At 38.5% G+C, this 19,490-nt stretch overlaps 1 protein-coding gene across 6 annotated transcripts in view; it reads right to left on the reverse strand.

The window, feature by feature from the left end:
- LOC125451579 (sperm-associated antigen 1-like) overlaps positions 1 to 19,274 on the reverse strand; it is a 118,071-nt gene extending 98,797 nt beyond the window's left edge. For 4 of the 6 annotated variants that reach the window (XM_059646000.1, XM_059645999.1, XM_059645996.1 and 1 more), the window contains exons 1-7: positions 19,189 to 19,274; positions 10,060 to 10,201; positions 8,789 to 8,948; positions 4,364 to 4,489; positions 3,131 to 3,201; positions 1,588 to 1,700; positions 1,127 to 1,232 (exon numbers count right to left, since the gene is read on the reverse strand). In XM_059646000.1, the coding sequence (XP_059501983.1) occupies positions 1,127 to 1,232; positions 1,588 to 1,700; positions 3,131 to 3,201; positions 4,364 to 4,489; positions 8,789 to 8,948; positions 10,060 to 10,199 (716 nt within the window). In that variant the 5' untranslated portion in view covers positions 10,200 to 10,201; positions 19,189 to 19,274. Of the gene's footprint in view, positions 1 to 1,126; positions 1,233 to 1,587; positions 1,701 to 3,130; positions 3,202 to 4,363; positions 4,490 to 8,788; positions 8,949 to 10,059; positions 10,202 to 19,188 lie in introns of those variants that run through there. The other 2 variants (XM_059645997.1, XM_059646001.1) reach the window with 2 other exon arrangements.
- Between the last annotated feature and the right edge of the window lie 216 nt (positions 19,275 to 19,490).

Here is a 19,490-nt window from a genome sequence, read left to right on the forward strand (position 1 = left end):
TCACATTCTACTTTTCCCCTGTAAATCAACATCTTTAGTGAGTTTTAAATTGCTCCCAATCATCAGGCTTGCTAATTTTTGAACAACTTTATATGATTCCTCATTGTAACTAATACTATTCAAAATTTATTTTGTTAAACATGTTGTTTTTTTTGTTGTGTGTTTCACTTAAAACAAATGTTTAACTGCTACAATTTATGCATTAGCTCCTTAAATATTAACCATTGCCTATCTACTGTTATGCCTTTTAATAAGTTTTCAAGTCTATCACAGCTAACCTACTCCTCATACCTTCAGAGTTTCCTTTGTTTAGAGTTAGGATCCTAGTTTTGGGATTGGACTACTTCATTTTCTATCCCAACGAAGAATTCTATCACCTTATAGCCAGCTTTCCCTAAAGGAAATCTCACAACATTATTAATAATTAATCTTTTCTCAAAACCAAATCCAGGATAGCCTGTCCTCAAGTTGGTTCCTCAAAGTATCTGTCTAAAAATCCATCTTTTACATATTCCTGGAATTCATCCACCAGTTATTGCAAATTTGATTTGACCAGTTTCTACGCAGATTAAAATCACCCATAATTGCTGCATCATTCTTATTACATGCACCTCTAATTTTTCATTTAATGCCATCACCAAGGCTGAGTTAGACCAATTTTTGATCTAAATGAATCTTGGGTTATGGAGACAGGCAGGAATGTGGAGTTGAAGCCATGATTTCATTAAATGATAGCTGTCTTCTTGCTCCTATTTCTTATCTTCTGATTCTCATCTGAAGATTTCAACAAGGGACTCTTTGAAAGGGCAAGGAAATACTGCATTTGTTGCAAATGTTTGACGTAGAACAGCAGAATAATTGCACAGCTCAGCCATTCCTAACTTACTAATGCAAAAAAATTGGGTATACACCCAATCTCTAGCCTAGAAAACATTTCATGGCTGTTGAAGAAATCTTACTGTTCACAAAATGCGATGCTGCATTTGCTTGTAGAACAATAGTCATTGATATGCAACGTAATATTTGCATGTGAAAGGGTTGGTGAGTGTTCTAAGAGATGTAACTATGATTTTCATTTGAATGGTACATTCTTCAAAATACATCAAAAATTATACAAGAAAAGTACCTGGTGTAGTAAAGCAAAGCCTCCTTGTGGTCACCAGCTCGGAAAGCTTCATTTCCCTTCTCCCTTTCTCGGTCAGATAAAATCATCTTTTCTTGTTCGGTCATTCCTGACATAAAAACATGACAATCAAATCTGTTTCAGCACAAGGTTCATTCAGATGTAATCTTTGCTAAATGAATGGCAATGCTAGTATAATATAAGGTTAATATTACATCCTTCTGTTAATAGCTCCCAGGTTTGAGTATTGCTTTCATGGCAGGTGCAAATGCAAGTCCTGCGACAATATTTGTAAAAGGAGAAACTGTTAACATTTGCCAACACAAAGTAAAGTCTCATTTTCTTACTCCCATCTCCAGATTCTGTACTGTCTCTCAATGTCTTTGAATATGAAGGGCAAAGATAACCAATACAAGATACATAACACAAAAGTTCATGATTTGATATAACCAAGCAATAATTACCTTTGGTGTCAATTTGCTTCCCTATTCCAGAAGGGCCATCATTGACAATTGTTTTGGAACTGCTTTTTTGCTTCCCTTCATCAATTTTGAAACACTCTTTCTCTACATCAAATCTGGAATAAACATTCAGAACATTATAGCTTTCATTTAAATTTAACTTAAAAAAACAGATCAGTATATGAATCATTTAAGATACTATTCAAGAACTATTCTCAATGCTATTTTGACCAAATGTGTTATTTGGCCCAATTTCAAAATGTATGATATTGTTTCACTCAAGTTATTTACAGTACCACAAGTGCAATGTTTCATAAGAATGTCATGCTTTAGCGCTCTTTCATTTAGAGTAAATTTGAAGATGAAGGGGATCACATGGCCAATTCTGGATTCTGTTGTTCACAAGCTTGGGCAACTTGATGGTTAAAAGATTAAAAGGGAGCCCAGTTTGATTTATCAGGAATAAGTGGGCAACGTGTTCATGTCTGCAACACTTACCAAAGCATCTGTGTGACGATGATGCACAGACTATCATACCAGGTCAATTGTAGAACTCAAACAATTCTGGATTACATAAAAATGCCAGGTGGGATCTGATACCAGAATTCCTGTGCCCATTCACAGTGAAAAGCATAAGTAACAAGCTTGTTCCTCATGACTTGGTTTGCTTCAAATGTGGGGGGTAAGCATCCTCTAGTCCTCCAGAATTTTCATAAATTCAGACAGACCAGGTCCTCGAGGGCTTGGTTCACAACTTCTCAGAGGTGGTCTGGATTCAAATCTTTTGAAAAGCAAGTTCAAAAGGTTTTACCTACGTTCTTTCCATTTCAGTGCAGTGTCACTATTTGCCCTCACTGATGTCCCCTCAGTCTTCATGCCAATTCACTTAGTTGTAACTAAATTAAAACAACAAAAGAACTATGGGGATGCCGGAAATCAGAAACAAAAAACAGAAATTTCTGAAAAAAAGCTCAGCAGTTCTGACGGCATCTGTCGGCAGAAATCAGAGTTGATGTTTCAGATCCAGTGGTCCTTCTTCAGAACTTCAATATTTACAGTGATCAGGATTTCTAGGTGGATAATAATCCTGTTTGTTCACATTATGAATGCACTTTACATGGTCAAAGTCTTGTTGAGCAAAGACCCTGGGGTACAGGTGCATAGTTCCTTAAAGGTGAAGTCACAAGCAGTCAAAGTGGTGAAGATGATGTTTGGCACACTTGCATTAATTGATCAGTGTACTAGAGTATACGACTTGGGATGTCACGTTGCTGCTGTAAGGACATTGCATACAGTTTGGGTCACCCTTCTAAAGGAAGCATGTTGTTAATCTTGAGGGTGTAAAAACAATTTACAAGGATGTTGCTGGCATTGGAGGAAAAGGGTGAATAGGTGGGGCTATTTTCCCTGGAGTGTCAGAAGCTGAGGCATTACCTAAATTACGATGCACATTTATAAATTTTTTGGGATATGTTCAATGATACTTGCTGCTCATGTCAATCCTTCATTAAGCCCAGGTATTAAACAGAGTCCTTAGTTCACATACTTATCCCATTCTCTGTAATCTCGGGGGACAACTCTTTTCTTTTTTGTTGATTTTTGATCACCAAAGCCACTCTGTGAAATAAACAGTATAACTGTCAGACATGTAAACAAAACACTTTCATTAAAGCTCATCAGCACCGTTTGTAGAAGTTTGGAATCTGTTAATTGAAGGCACTTAATTGTGGTTGGAGTTTGTGTCTCCTGAGCCCAGGGCACATTGAGATTAATTGCAGTAAGTGAGCCCTAATGGAGATCAACAAATGGCAGTGACTATGGACTGAGCTCAAAACCTTCCCTGCTGCAAAGTATATTTAAGAGAAATTATAAAGATATGTTCGATGGCAAGTTTCAAATTCTAAACTGTGTTTACACTTGATTTTATTTTTTGCTTTTGCCGTCTGATATCTACGTAGCTTAAGAGGTTCAATTAGTTAGTTAAATCTGGCAAATGCCCCAACTTCAAAATGAATTCTGCCTTGGGGTAATATTGTTTCTTTTGTACTGTCATAAGACTTCTCCCCCTGAAAAGTAAATGACAATGTTCTCAAAGACTCTCCATCCACAACCTGGACATATCCAATAATATGCATCAACTCCAGAACTAATTTTACAGGTTTGTTTTATTCAACTAGGTTTTTGATTGAACCAAACCACAGCAAACTTCAATTTTAACATATATCATTGTAAATTATATTTATATAAAATACTGCAGCAATAACTCAGGTAATTTTATATCTGTTGCATAAATTCAAGTACTTTATATCTTTGTTTGGTTTTCCATTTTTGGCAGCATACAAGGTTATTTTTGCATCAAATTCTGTTTGACAGAGCTCTTTAGAAGTATCATGGGATATTTTACTATATTAAAGGCACCCTATAAATGCAGGGAGTTCTGAAAATTATTCTCTTATGCAAAACAATGTTGTACATCACTGTAATATTACGTTTATATCTTGCTTTGAACTTTTGTGTAACAAACTGCATTTTTACGAATAACAGGAAACAGATTACTTGTTTGTAGGCATTCACCAAGCTTCTTCTACCTTGCAGTTTGTGGGCAGCAAAGTGCGATCTCTCTCTTTGTTTGCACTAGAGATCTGAATCTTAAAGTATTAATATCGAGTTTGTTGAATACAAAGTGACATTCATATTAGGGGCAACAAAACAGCAAATAGTCATTTTTTTCATAATAAAACGGAGCCAAGAGGGAGGAATACGAAAATTTAACTTTTACCTGCTGGGAAAGAACTGAGGCATTAACACCACGAACAGGTGCTTGTTTTTCCGAATTAAAACATTCAACTTGCGTTTTACTATATTTTACTTCATTTTCCTTTTGCTTCATTTCATCTGTCCAACTCTAGTCAAAGAAAGGCAAGAATAGGAGAATGGCAGAAGAGTTAGAACAAGAGTGCAGCTTGCTTCAATCTACAATAGGAAAAGATACAGAAAAGCTTCATTCTTAAAAAGAGATGAGCGCATAATTTGTAAAGATGAAACATAAATCGAATACTTCAGTTTAATTCAGATATTTCAATAGGCATTACATGCACATCATGAAACAAAATTTCCAATTAAATAAAACTAAATTAAGAAAACAAAACAAAAGGCATTCCTCACATTTCTTTTCTAGGGATTTCCTCTACTATATAATTTGCTGAGGCAAGAGAATGGACTGCAATCTTCCAAAACCTCTGACAATTCTGTTTTATAGTTGACCAAGGAAGTGAAGACCAGTTTGAGATGGTACCTCCTCAGTAAGTTTTTTGCTTCTTCTGCTTCCCACTATGTCAAGTGCAGAGCTGAACCCCACAACTGGGGTGGAAGGAGAATACTCTTTAGTTTGCATTTCCAGATAAACGTTTGCAAACACTCTCCTCAGCTCATTACCATCTTGTTGTATTTAGCAGGGCGATGATTCTAAGTCTGGTGAACATACGTGCTTTTTTAAAAACTGGTCTTCAATTGTACAATCAAGTTACTACACAGGATGTTAGTTCAGCTTCAGAATGGAAAGCTATGGAAATTTAAAAACACAACAAATTTCTAGAACAGGATTCACTGATACAGCCAGTTCCTGATCTTGAAAGATTACTGATCTGCAGTATTCTTACTAGAGGATCAAGTTGTACATAATCACACACTTAAGTTAGATCAGAAACAAACCTCTATTTTTGAATATTAACTTGTTGTCCATGATGCATACATGTTTGTATACATTGTACTCAAAATGTAATTGGCTCATTTTGACCACTATAGTTACAATGATCAGAAACACAAATGGGTTGTCAGTATTCAAAACTAATGGGCTAGAATAGAAAAGGAAGACGACATTTTTCTACAGCTATTCAAAACCCAGGTAAAACCACATCCACAGTAGTCTTTACACTATCCTGCATATTCTTTAGAAAAAATATATGAGCTTTGGGGTGCAAAATTAATCAAAATATTACCAAGGTTCTAAGGATTTGCTTATGAACAAAGATGACAAACTAGTTTTGAACTCCCTGGCACACAGGTTTAAGCAGTTACTTGAAGATGATTAAATTTTTGAAGCAATGCTTAGGTAGAGAGAGACAAGAAAAGACACTTTCTCCATTGATGGAGGAGTCGAGGTCAAGAAACTAATACTAAAAACAAAGCCAGGTGATTTAGTAGCAAAGTTGGGAAACATTGCTTTGAGCCAAAGGCGAAAAAGTACACAACACTACCACAAAATGAACAGTTCATACCAGCTCGTTAATCACTTTAAATCCGAGAACCATAGAATTTTGTTAGATAAGTGTATAAAAGGTTAGTGTTGAAGCTAAGTTCCGAGATAAACTACTACCTTACTAATTGGTCAAACAGGCAAACATTAAAACAAATAATTAAGAATACTTGTGTGTGTCACATTGGGGTTTTGAAATTATTTAGCACTCATCTGGTTAAAATCAGGGCAACACCACTGTTTAAAAATTCCAGCATGTGTAGTCTTAAAATGTTTAAGAGGCCTTAAATTAGTTGATGGGATTGACTACTTTGACTGATGAAGCCTGCGCTATAATTATATCGTTGCTTCCCAACACAGATCAGCAAGTTGATTTTTTTTAAAATCCTGAGATCTGACTGAGCAATATTCCTTCATAAAAGCAACAATGGAGCAAATTATACCACCGTTCTATTCCATCAGTTATTTTTCAACCAAAGTTGCACCTAATCCTTTGTAAGGATATGGCCAATATAATTTCTTGATTAATTGTGATAGGTGGTTGGAACCCTGCCCCACAGCCTTCCTTCAAGATCAATTAGAGGTCTTTTACCCTTCAATAAATATGCAAGGAAAATCAGCAATTCAGGAAATAGGCTGGCCAATATTGAAATTCTCACAGATGGACATCTTATTCAGTGGTCCAGTAAAAACTCTGAAAACCATATTTCTTCAAGTTCTTATAAGTAATTGCATCAGGTCAAAATTAGTAGATGTGTATTGCTAAATATATCTTACTTATCATGGGGCTAATTCATATAAATTCAACATAACTCAGACTACTAATATTCTCAAATTATACAAATCGTTGTTATTTTCTATTAAGACAGGAGATTTTAAGTATTCAGTTATTATTTATGCCTGTATTTCAAGAACATGTTTACTAGAGAAAACTACTGATCTTGTCTTCATAAGTAAAAAGTAGATGAAAGGTATAAATTCTGTATTGGTAGATTAAACTGCTATCTATATTTCACCCAGAAGGTAGTGCATGTATGGAATGAGCTGCCAGAGGAAGTGGGTGGAAGCTGATATAATTACAACATGTAAAAGGCATTTGGTTGAGTATAATGAATAGAGCGGGTTTAGAGGGATGTGGGCCAATGCTGGCAAATGGGACTAGATTAATTTTCGATATCTGGTCGGCATGAACAAGTTGGACCAAAGGTTCTGTTTCTGTGCTGTACACTAATGACTATTTAAAAAGATTATGTTCCACAGTAGAGGACAATCACCAATAACGTCATTGGGCTGATAAGCAGCAAGCAACAGTCATATCACACAAATGTCTTCAACGGTCAGAGCATTGAGTACATGAGTTGGGATGTCACATTACAGACTTTGGTAAGGCCACATTTGGAGAACTGCATACAATTCTGGTCACCCTGCTCTAGGAAGGGTGTTATTAAACTAGAAAGAGAGTGCAAAAAAAAATTTCCAAGGATGGCTGTGAGACTGGAAAGATTAGGTCTAAGAAGTGGTTGGAAAGGCTGGGACTTGTTTCTCCCCCCCACCCCCGGAGGGGTAACCTTACAGAGGTTTATAAAATCATGAGAGGCATAAGTAAGCTATATAGCCAAGGTCCTTTCCCAGGGTAGGTGAGTCCAAGACGAAAGGGCATAATTTTAAGGAGAGAGAAGAATGATTTAAAAGAGGCTTAATAGGAAGAATTTTCACAGAGGGTGCTGCATGTATGAAACGAGGTACCAGAGGAAGTAGTAGAGGCAGGTACAATTACAACATTTAAAATGCATCGGGACAGGTACACAGATAGAAAAAGTTGAGGAAAATGGGCTAAATACAGACAAGTGGGACTAGTTCAGTTTAGAAAACCTGGTCGGCATGGATGCGTCAGGCTGCAGGGCCTGTTTTCATGCTGTATAACTATATGCCACCATGACATTAAGTGCCAGGCAATTGCCATCTCCAGCGAGAGATCTAACCATCTTCCTTTGAGATTCAATCACACTACCCCTATTCAATTTTACAACAAAGTCCTGATGACTAGAATTGACCAGAAACTTGGACCAACCCTATATCAATACTAGCCAAGAGCAGGTCAGAGGCCACGAATTCAGCAGCAAATTGTTTTGTAGAATTCTGAGACCTATCCGAGTAATACTACTTCTGTTCATCTTTTCTCTCTAAAGCTTGCCTACCATCTGCAAGGCAGAAATCGGGAGTGTGATGGAGTACTCTTCCTCTTCTTGGATCAGTGCAGCTCCAGTAACACAAGTAACTGGACACAATCTAGGTCAAAGCAGCCTCACACCCCCATCCACCATCTTAAGTGTCTAGACACTCCACTATCGACATATAGTGCATAATACCACTATCTATAAAATGCGGGTGCAGCAAAGCTGCTTTAGCAGCAACTCCATGATCTTTGCTATTTAGCAGAACAAAGAAGGGTGCCAAAATCTGCAAGTTCCCCTCATTTCCACACACTATCCAGGCTTGGAATTATATCACTGTCCAGTCACTGTTGCTAGATCAAAATCCAGTATCAGTCATGGTTGTACTTATAGCCAAGGATTGGTGTGGGCCAAGAAGGCAGCTCGTCAAGACCTTCACAAGCTGTCCTAATCAGTGACACTCAATTTTCTTGGCAATCTTTTTCAAAAGTTGATAAAAGGAGAGCAGAAGACAAAGTAAATCAGTTGTAATTAGGCAAAATCATGACAGTGGATTGTATGAGTCAGGTGGCATCAAGGAATTTCACATTTTATGAAGTCTAATGGGATTACAGTAAAATGAATTGATTCCTTTGACAATGACCACACTAACCAACCGACTTATAGGACTGCAAATACAATAAACAATTCTTCATAAATTCTAGTGAATGTCTTTAGTTCCACACCAACTCAGTATGAAATATTCATTTGTTAAGCACTTAAAGTCAATGCATACCTTCAGGTCACTGGTGATTTCTTGCCATTCTTCTTTGGTGAAGCTTGCAGCAGTTGCTGGTGGGTTGTTTGTTCGAAGGACACGACTTTTAGGATTCAACTTCTCAATCTTCTTCTCACAAAATGATATAAGATCAGGATAATATCCCTCTTCACCTGATCTTGAATATTGTACACAAAGATAGTAACAATATCGATGTCTTGAACAGCATACTAAATTGACAGTTATATAAATCACATTCATGCATGTGAAACAAAAAACAAAACCAACTGACTGCTCATGGACTATAAAAAGGTTCACCATGACATGGTATTATAAGTGTCAAGGTGTTTATCACAATTTTGTAACAAATTCGAAAAGCTGATACAAATCAAGTTTAATGATACTGAATAAAAATGAAAATAAGATTTTATTCAAGCAAGTCTAGATGATTGTGCAAATTTTAGGGGTACTATTATTGAATTGATAATAACTAAACAGAATTGTGTTCAAAGTTTTAGAAAAGATTTGTAGCTTGGGTTGTGGGTGATGTTGTTGGCTCACTCACTGAGCTGGCTTATTTTCGTTCAGATGTTTGTCACCATGCTAGGTGACATCATAATGAGGCCTCCGATAAAGCGATGTTGTTCTACTTTACTTGTAATTTATACTGTCCGGTCTGTTATAGAGTAGCATAATGTCCAGTTTTGTTCTGTGTGCGTTTGTATATGGGGTCCAATTCTAGATGTTTGTTGATTGCATTATGGGTTGAGAATCATGCCTCTAGGAATTTCTGAGTGTGTCTATGTTTGGCTTGGGCTACTATGATTACCTCGTCCCAATTCAACTGATGGCCTTCATTGTCCAAGTGTACTGACATTAAGGAAAGTTTGTTGTGTCGTTTTGTAAACCACATTGGTTCTGCATGTTGTGGGAGTGGGGTCTTTAATCCATGAGTGTTTGTTGTGGACTGGCTCTGGGCTTGTGTGCTAGCATAATTCTTAGTTGTTTTAGGAGTCATGTTGTCAGTTGTGACATGTCGTATCAGAGTACATCCACATTCAGAGCACGTGGCGGAAACCCACACAGACACAGGAGAATGTGCAAACTCCACACAGACAGTCACCCAAGGGTGGAATTGAACCCAGGTCCCTGGAGCTGTGAGGCATCAGTGTTAACAATTTTTATAATCAATTTCCAGAGAATCCTCTCAGATTTCAAAAATGCCAATTAATATAACTGACAACATTGTTTCATGCCACAAATGTGAAATATTCATAATGTGGGTGTACCTTAGCACAATGAGAATTTTTTCCAGATACTTCACATCAGTGCATTTTTCCACAAAGTTATAATCCAGGTGTTCGATGGGAAGTTTGTACGTCTTGGTAGTTCCTTGGCTCATCATGGAACAAGCTGGTTCTGTGCTCATGGCTGAAAATGCCAGAAAGTCATTATCCATCTTTTGTCCTCCAATGTCAAATTTGCTGTCTTTCATTTTAAGCAATTCACTGAAGTGTTACGTTATGAAGTACATCTCAGGCCACAAAACCAAAAAGTGAACAGATGGTTCATTTAAACATGATTAGAAAAGCAAAAATTTACTCGAATTCTTAAGCTTAACATCCAAGTAGAATCTAGCTTCATTTTAAAATAGTAAGCCTAAGTAACAGAACAAAACAACTTCCCGTGAAGCACTCAGTGAGTTAAGGGTTCAATGTAAAAGCAATACAACATTGATGATGGGGAACTACTTCAGATAATCAAAGGTTTTGTAACCTTCTCATATCCTTATGATTTTGGATTCCAATTTAATGTAATCATTATCTTTACTTCTTCTGGATTAGAACTTTATTCTTGGTCATATTTCCAGTTACTCCTTTCACAATTATTATCTCTTTTCTGCTGGTACCCGTCATGCAATGTGGCTGGGCACTATAGTTAAATAGTCATTATATTATGAGAGCTCCTGCCATAATATACAATTACGTTCAATCATCTGACAAAGTAGCAGGTGAGATGAGGAATGAGCAAATCAGTATGATGTCAAGGGAGAGTTCAGCCTGGAAACTGACTGAAAACAGAGGGAAGCTAACAGCTTAATTTACGTGGACTAGATAGTGTAACATCATACGCTGGGACTGAAATACATATCTGCCCAACTAAAAAACTCCAATGATGTCCAATGGTCAGCAACTTGCACAACTCAAAAGAATCACAACCATGGTACATTTCTGGAGAGACCTCTGCAAACATTGAAAATACTTTCAGCACTATTCAAATAAACTTCTTCAAATGAAATACTAAAATTAAGATCCTGCAGTCTTTGGATAAAGGTAATTTATTATTATCGATATTTTGAAGGCTGATCTAATCAACTTAAAGTGACAAAGCAGTTTGATCATTTCTCACTGTCTATCCTATATTTCCTATGGCCCAGAAATCCAGAACAATCCTAAAAATTATAAATAGGCCATTTAGTATACAATGAGGATGTATTTTTCACTGAAACAAAAGCTCCTAAAATAAACAGTGAATGTTGTAGTAATTGAAATTTTTGAAACCATAATTGTTAGGCCATTGCTCATTAAAGGATAGCAAAGGATGTGGAACAGCATTTGGTAAATGGGCTGGGTAGCAGAAGGAAGGGCTGAACTCATTCAACATATCAGGACCTCTCCACCTATGTTCTCCTTTATCCATCTTCTATCCACCTCCCCCTATTTATTTCAGAATACCCTTGCCCTCCCCCATTTCCGAAGAAGGGTCTATACCTGAAACGTCAGCTTTCCTCCTCCTCCTCATGCTGCTTCATCAGAGCGGTGTTCATCCAGCTCTACACTTTGTAAGCAGAGTATTAAATCACAGAAGTGTTACAGTGCAGGAGGAGGCTTTTCAGTCCATTGTGCCTGCACGGGCACATTTAATGTGCCAATCTCTTGTTTTTCTATCCCCTTACCCTGATACATTATTTTTACCCAAATAATCATCCAACGCTGTCTTGAATGCCTGAATTGAGCCTGCCTCCATCACATTTCCAGGCAGTGAGTTCCATATCCTAACTACATGCTGAGTGAAAAGATTCTCACGTCACTGTTGATTCTTTCGCAGATCACTTCATATTCATGCCCTCTTGACTCTTTTTAATGATAGAACCGTTCCTCTCAGTTTACACTATGCACACTTCATCAAATATCCTCCTAGCCTTCTTTTCCCAAAGTAGTGCAATTTTTAAAATTTATCCACATAACTGAAGTTCCTCTAGCTTATAAAGTGTTTCTGCATTTTCTTCAACGTTTTCACATTCTTCTTGTAAACATGGAGCCCAGAATTGTATACAATACTACAGACGGGGGCTAACAAATGTCCAATACAAGGTAAACATCACCACCTTGCACTTGTACTGTGACTATAAATAAGCCAATGGATACTGTCTGCTTTACTTGCTACACCATCAGTCCTGCCACCTTCAATGATTTGAGAACATATACATCCTTCCTCATGTGCCTCCTTGGATATTGTACCCTCCATTTTGCATCCTCTTTCAATGTTCTTCATAACAAAAGGCATCAGCTCACATGTGTCTGCATCAAACAAGGCCATAACATTTGCAGTTTTCCATTCTTGACCCGCCCCCAAATCCAGGGAATACTGAAAAATTGTGGTCAGTGCCCCTCTACTTACCACACTCAGTTCCTTTAAGATCCTTGAATGCATCTCATCTCGTCCCAGCACTTGTGAACTTTAAGTACCAACAGTTGATTGAACACTTCTAGTGGCCTAGCTCATTCCCAACAGCATCTCTCTTTAGTCAAGACAAATGCAAATTTAACACCTCAGCCATGCCCTCTTCCTCCATCAGAACCAAAAGAACTGCAGTGTTCTGAGGAAGGGTCACCAGACACAAAACGTTAACTCTGTTTTCTCCTTCTCAGAAGCTGCCAGACCTGCTGAGCTTTTGCAGCAACTTTGTCTTTGTTCCCTCTTCCTTCATCGCTTTTTTGATCCCTAATCAGTCCTAATTTTCCTCTTACCACCATTTTAGTTTTGAATAAGGCCATAGAAGACTTTTGGGCATTCTTTAGCTGCCAGAGTCATACAGCATGGAAACAGAATCTTTAGTCTAATCAGTCCATCCCAAACATAATCCCAAACTAAACTAGTCCCACCTGCCTGCTCCTGGCCCATATCCCTCCAAACTTTTCCTACTCATGTGTTTACCTCAGAGTCCTTTAAATAGTATAACTGTGCCCGTATCTGCCAATTCCTCAGGAAGTTTGTTCCACACATGAACCACCCTTTGTGTAAAATATTTGCCCCTCGTGTCCTGTTAAAATCTCTCTCCTTGAAAATATGTCCCTTGTCTTGAAATCTTCCATCCTAGGGCACAGACACTTACCATTAACCCTACCTATACCCCTCATAATTTTATAATCGTCTAAGGTTACCTTTCAACCTCCTGTAGTCCAATCAAGAGAGTCCCAGTCTATCCAGCCTTTGTTCGAACTCAATTTTTTTCCCCCCCTCACATTTCCGCTTTGCTTCTCTTGTTTGTTTTTACATCTCTCTTCTGAACCTTCAAAATTCTTCTGTCATCTTAAAATTTTATTTTCTACCTGACCCTTTTCAAAAACACATTTGTTCTTTGTCTTAATTTATCTCCTGTGTCATCCAGGGAGCTCAAGATTTGTTCGCGCTACCTTGTCATTTCAGAGTATGCATCCTGATGTACCTGAACTATCTCCTTTCTAAAAAGGTAGCCAGTTGTTCAGTTACTGTTTTGCTGCTAAACTATTGTTCCAGTTAATCCTGTCCAGCTCTGCTCTTGCCCCATTGAAATCTGCTGTCCACCAACTGATTTTGCTCGCTCTGGATTAGCGCATATCATTCTCCACCATCACCCTGAAACTTTCAATACAATGGTCATTGTCTCCTAAATGTTCTCCAACTGACACTTGATCCACTTAGCCTACCTCATTTTCAAGAACCAGGTTTAACAGGGCATCCCTTATTGGCTGCGAATTGCTGGAACTGAAATGAGCTGATATAAGTGCTCTTTCCATTCTTCAAATGCTAACTATCAAAGGTTCATCAACAAACTGCTTAGTTTGAGTCTCCTAGAATTAACTATTACCAGGGCATCAAAGTTGACTAACCACACAAAGAAAACATTTGCTACATGAGTATGTTATTTATATTCTTTACAAGAGGCTGAATTGCAGTCTGGATCTTGCATTCAATGGTTATGCAACAGCACCAGATGTTCGTAACACATTTTCACTGACTTTCTACGTCCTTTTTTTCTGTGATTAGAAATCAACTTTTAGGAGTCTGAAATTATATAAACAAGGTAAGCAAATATGCATCTTATCATCAGATTCTGAATCTGTAGTTAAAAGTATTCAGTTTGACATCAAAATCACAAAAAGCAAAATAAAAAGAGGTAAAGAAAGATGTGGTTAAGAAAAGTGAAGATTATGAGGCAGAAAGTTAAAAATTATTTTTTATTTCCTTAAATCTGAGACTACAATTACAATCACATTATAAATGTTAATTTTCAGTGGTGAGTTGTCTGGTAATAATTTAAACATTTCATGTCATTAAAAAGCTATTTAGACTGGGTTGTACAAGTTTTGACATGGCTCTTCTGCATTTTGCGGATCACTACTACACAAGAATACCAACTTCATGTCTGGTTTTCAATGCCAAATCTTTTGATGAGTGGAATTTCTGAAAGAGCAGGGCAATTTCTTAATTTCTGTGTTTAATGATGGTGAGTGCTGATAGCCTCACAGTGACTTCACTGCAAAATCCAAAACATCAATTAAACTAAAATATAGGAACTAGAAAACACAAAAGGTTTGTTTTTAAAACTATGCAAATAAACCATCAGGCTAGATTCCACATATATATGAAGCCTCTACTGTTATTTCATAATCTTATCAATGATTCCAAAGAATATTATTTTACACAGTTCTACATTTCGATTTAAACTTCAGTAAACATATAACATTGATGCAGGACTTTAAGAGCTATGTGAGTGTCATTATCCAATAAATATAGTTCAGATAGTATAAATTATAAGAACGCTTTAACATTTTTCAGACTAAGAAAGCGTAACAAATCAATCTATTCTGAACCTTTATTAATACTCTATTTGCTAGATCTCTACCCATTCACTTAACCTATCCCGGTTCCTTTGGTCAGGAGAGGTAAGTAAAGATTGCAGAAAAATTACTGGGGCAGAGTCAGGAATCTAACTTCAGGCACTGTCAAGAAGGGGACAACTTTGGGAAGCAGGAGACAGTCAAGCAAAACTGAGGATGTTGTATTTAAATGTGAACAGCATACGAAAAAAGGTAAATGAGCTGGTAGCGCAATTTTGAAATTGGTGGGTATGATGTTGTGAGCATCATAGTGACATGGCCACAAGCATATTAGGCTAGAATCTAAAATGTCCAAGAATATACATCCTACGTAAAGGACAGGCACATGGGCAGAGGGCGGAGTTGCCTTGTTAATAAGAAATGAAATTTAAAATCGATAGCAAGAAATGATAAAGAACTGAAAGGTATAGAACCGATGGGTGGAGTTGAGGAACCGCAAAGAAGGCAGGTGCAGTTACAACATTAAAAGCCATGATGTGGAGGTGCCAGTGTTGGACAAGGTCAAAAGTCACATGACACCAGGTTATAGTCCAACAGGTTTATTTAAACACTTAAACATCTGGAGTGTTGACCCTTCCTCAGATGTAATGAGACAGGAAGTATCAAGACACAGAATTTATGAGTAAAAGATCAAAGGATAATACTACTGGAGGCAAATACACTTAACTATAAATTGGCTGGCTTCCTGACTCCTTTTAAATCCTTTATCAGTTAGATAGGAGATGCAGGTTTACTTGATTATTGTGCAACTCTCCGAATTTCTTTCAAGTCAATGTCCTGACCTAACTAAAGGTTTTAATCGATGAATACAAAAGGCAATATCATGCAATGCCTTTTGGTGTGAGCTACGTCGACCACAACACCACACAACCCTGCCATGTCAACCTCTGCAAGACATATCAGGTCATTGACATGGATACTACCATCACATGTGGGAACACCACCCACCACAAGCATGGCAGATGCCCCTGTGACTCAGTTAATGTCATCTATCTCATACACTGCAGGCAAGGATGTCCCAGGGCATGATATATTGGCAAAACCGTGCAGATGCTACAGCAATGGATGAATGGACAGTGCAACAATCGCCAGACAGGGACGTCCCCTCCCAGTGGGGGGAAAACACTTCGGCGGTCAAAGGCATTTGTCCTCTGATCATTGGGTAAATATCCTCCAAGGCAGACTTTGGGATACACAATTATGCAGAGTCGCCAAGCAGAGAATGATAGTTAGGTTCGGTATCCATGAGGGGAGCCTCAACCGTGATCTTGGGTTCATTTCACACTACAGATGACCCCCAATGCTATGCTCTCTCACACGCACGTGCACACACACATTTCTATTGTGTGAATTTGCATTTGCAGATATATTTTCTTTTGTTCAAAAAGCATACAATTTGTGGACATAGTCAGTCTGTGGGGCATTTTCTAAATTCATGTTTTGGAAATAAAACCAATCTGACTCCAAGTTCAAACAAAGACAATTCCTAAACAAGGCCTCACATCAAAAAGCATTGTCTGACCTGAGATATCACCTCTCATATTCATTGATAAAACCTTTAGTTATCGCAGGATACTGACTTTAAAAAAATTCCGAGACTTGCATATTAATTGATTGAAACCTGCATCTCCTTTATAACTGATTAGGATTTAATAGGAGGGAGTCAGCCAATTCAGGGTTTTAAATACATTTGCAGCATTGTATGATCTTTTCTTCTTAGTTCTGTGTTTTGATACTTCCTCTCTCATTACACCTGAGGAGGGGGGCAATGCTCTGAAAGCTTGTGTGTTCAAATAAACCTGTTGTTGTGTGATTTTTAATATTTAAAAGACGTTTGGACAAGTACATGAATAGGAAAGGTTTAAGAGCGATATGGACCAAATGCAAAACAAATGGAGATAACAAGGTGCAGGGCTGGATAACACAGCAGGTCAAGCAGCATTAGAGGAGCAGGGTCTAGGTCTAGAAGGGTCTAGCCCCAAAACGTCAGCTTTCCTGCTCCTCTGATGCTGCTTGACATGCTGTGTTCATCCAGCTCTATAGCTTGTTATCTCAGATTCTCCAGCATCTGCAGTTCCTACTATCTCCGCAAAACAAATGGAACCAGTTTAGTTTGAGAAGCCTGGATGGTATAGATGAGTTGGAATGAAGGGTCTGTTTACGTGCTTAATGATTCTATTAATATAAACAAGTTGTACTTAAGATACAAACAGAATGTAAAGAGATAGTAGGAACTGCCGATGCCAGAGTCTGAGATAACAAGGTGTAAAGCTGGATGAACACAGCAGGCCAGGCAGCATCAGAGAAGCAGGAAAGCTGACTTTTTGGGTCTGGACCCTTCTTCAGAAATGGGGCTCTGAAATAGAGGGGTGGGGGGGAAGGCAATGATGGAAGGTGGATAGAGGAGCAGATAGGTGGAGAGAAGACAGACAGGTCAAGGAGGCGGGGATGGAGCATTCATCCTGAGCCTCCTCCATTGCCACAATGATGCCACCCAAAGGATGGGGAAACAGCACCTCATTCCACCTGGGAACACTGCATCTCAATGGTCTCAACGTGGACTTTACAAACTTCAAAATCCCCCCACCCCTGACCTTATTCCAAAACCAGCTGAGCTCGTACCGGTCTCCTTGACCTGTCTGTCTTTTCTCCCACCTATCCGCTACTCCCACCTCACTGACCAACCCCCACCCCCACTTCCAACCTACTAGCCTCATCCCCACCTCCTTGACCTGTCCGTCTTCCCCCATATACCCACCCCTCCATCCCAACTCCCTACACTCATCTTTACTGGCTCCGTCCCTGCCAACTTGACTTGTCCGTCTTCTCTCCACCTCCCCTCCTCTATTTATTGCACAGTCCCCTTCCCCTCCCTCATTTCTGAGGAAAGATCCAGACCTAATGCTCTCTGGCCTGCTGCATTCATCCAGCTCTACAACCTGTTATTCAAGAGAATGTAAGTGGTAGCTATTACTATCAAATTACAGATTACTTCACAATGTCCATTTCATTCCATTAACTTAAGATGATCCAAAAGTTTACTGTCCATAATCCAACTCAGAACAAATCCCACTGCACTCACTGGCTAACAATGGCTCCCTGTTTGGTTACACATCAACTTAAAAATTGTCACTATTCTCAAACCTCTCCTCAATTCTAATTTTTTTAACCTTACAACCCAACAAGAGATCTGTACCAACGGTCCATCTGCTTTCTCAATGCTGTTAGCCACCTATCCATTACATAGGTTTTAAAAGGACTGACCAGTCATGTAGCTGCACATGCATAAGTCTTAAAACAAACATTAATTGTATCTAATCTATTTGTTTCCTAAACAAAATACAGCAAAGCACCAGAGATAACATTAATTTCCATTCCTTAGATTCTGGAATAATACAGTCATATTAAATTGCTCAATATTGGTAGCTGTGCGCTCAGCTATTGTCTGAAGCTCCGCAATTTGTTCCTTGCCCCTTTATCTCTCCTTCTCCTTCAAACCTACCTCACTGGCAAAGTCTTTGATAAACTTTCCTCACATTCCCTTAGTTGTCCAAAAGGCATTTCCTTACAATAACGCTCCTGCATTATACCTTGGAGCACAGGAAGTCGTTATAAAGCAAGCTGTGGTTGTTGGTCACCAAAAGTAGCGATATGGGTAGGTACGCAGCTGCGGCACTCCAGTTTATAGTGATCTGTAGCTTTTGGTCGGGAAAGAAGCGGTGAAACAAAAAAAAAAATAGGGACCAGCGATGCAACTTCAACGATTAAAAGAGTGCAGGTAAGGAACATAAAAATGTAATTTAGACCCAGGGAGTATTGTCCAAAATAAAACAAGGATAAAGAATTAGCCAAAGTAGTCGAAGACCTAGCGGCCTTGCTGCAGGGACTGAAAGTCCATGTGATCTTGGATATCACATATCGGGAATTTATTGCTCCGCTGCCATCTTGATTAAGATTTCACTTCTTGGACTTCAGAAAACAAGAGAGTTTACAGACTCTCATAGTTATCTACAATAGTCCTCGGGTATGTAATATTCTACAATGATCAAAATTCATAGTGAAAAACGGCACAAGACAGGCCTGGTCCTCTGCTTTTAAATAAAACGGAAAAAAGTCAACAACTCCTAAAACTGTGCGACGCGTTTCCACGGCAACTGCTGAAGCCACAGCCTCACGCCGGCGAAACGGGTTCGAAAGAAAACTGTGAACAATAATAATAAGCAGTCGTAGTAATGATAATGTCTCAGAGCTCACCCTCACTTCTGACTGGGGCTTCTGAACTATCGTGGTACCTGTATTAGCTTCAGTCTCCCAAAAGCAAGCTCCCACTGACCGGAAACAGATAGAATCGACGTACGTCACCGGTGGGCGGGAGATTTGAAATGATCATCCCGAAAGGCACAGACAGGGAGAGCGAGTAGAAAATTCTTCCTCATTGGTATTTAATCTTCCTCGAACTTTATCTTCATATCCTTTGCAAAAGGCAGTGAGTACCCGAAAGGCTTAAGTCTTTCGTAATTCATCCACAGGACGTGAACTTCGCAGTCTAGGCGAGC

The sequence above is a fragment of the Stegostoma tigrinum genome, chromosome 5 (assembly GCF_030684315.1).
Source record: "Stegostoma tigrinum isolate sSteTig4 chromosome 5, sSteTig4.hap1, whole genome shotgun sequence".
In the NCBI taxonomy this organism is placed as follows: Eukaryota; Metazoa; Chordata; class Chondrichthyes; order Orectolobiformes; family Stegostomatidae; genus Stegostoma; species Stegostoma tigrinum.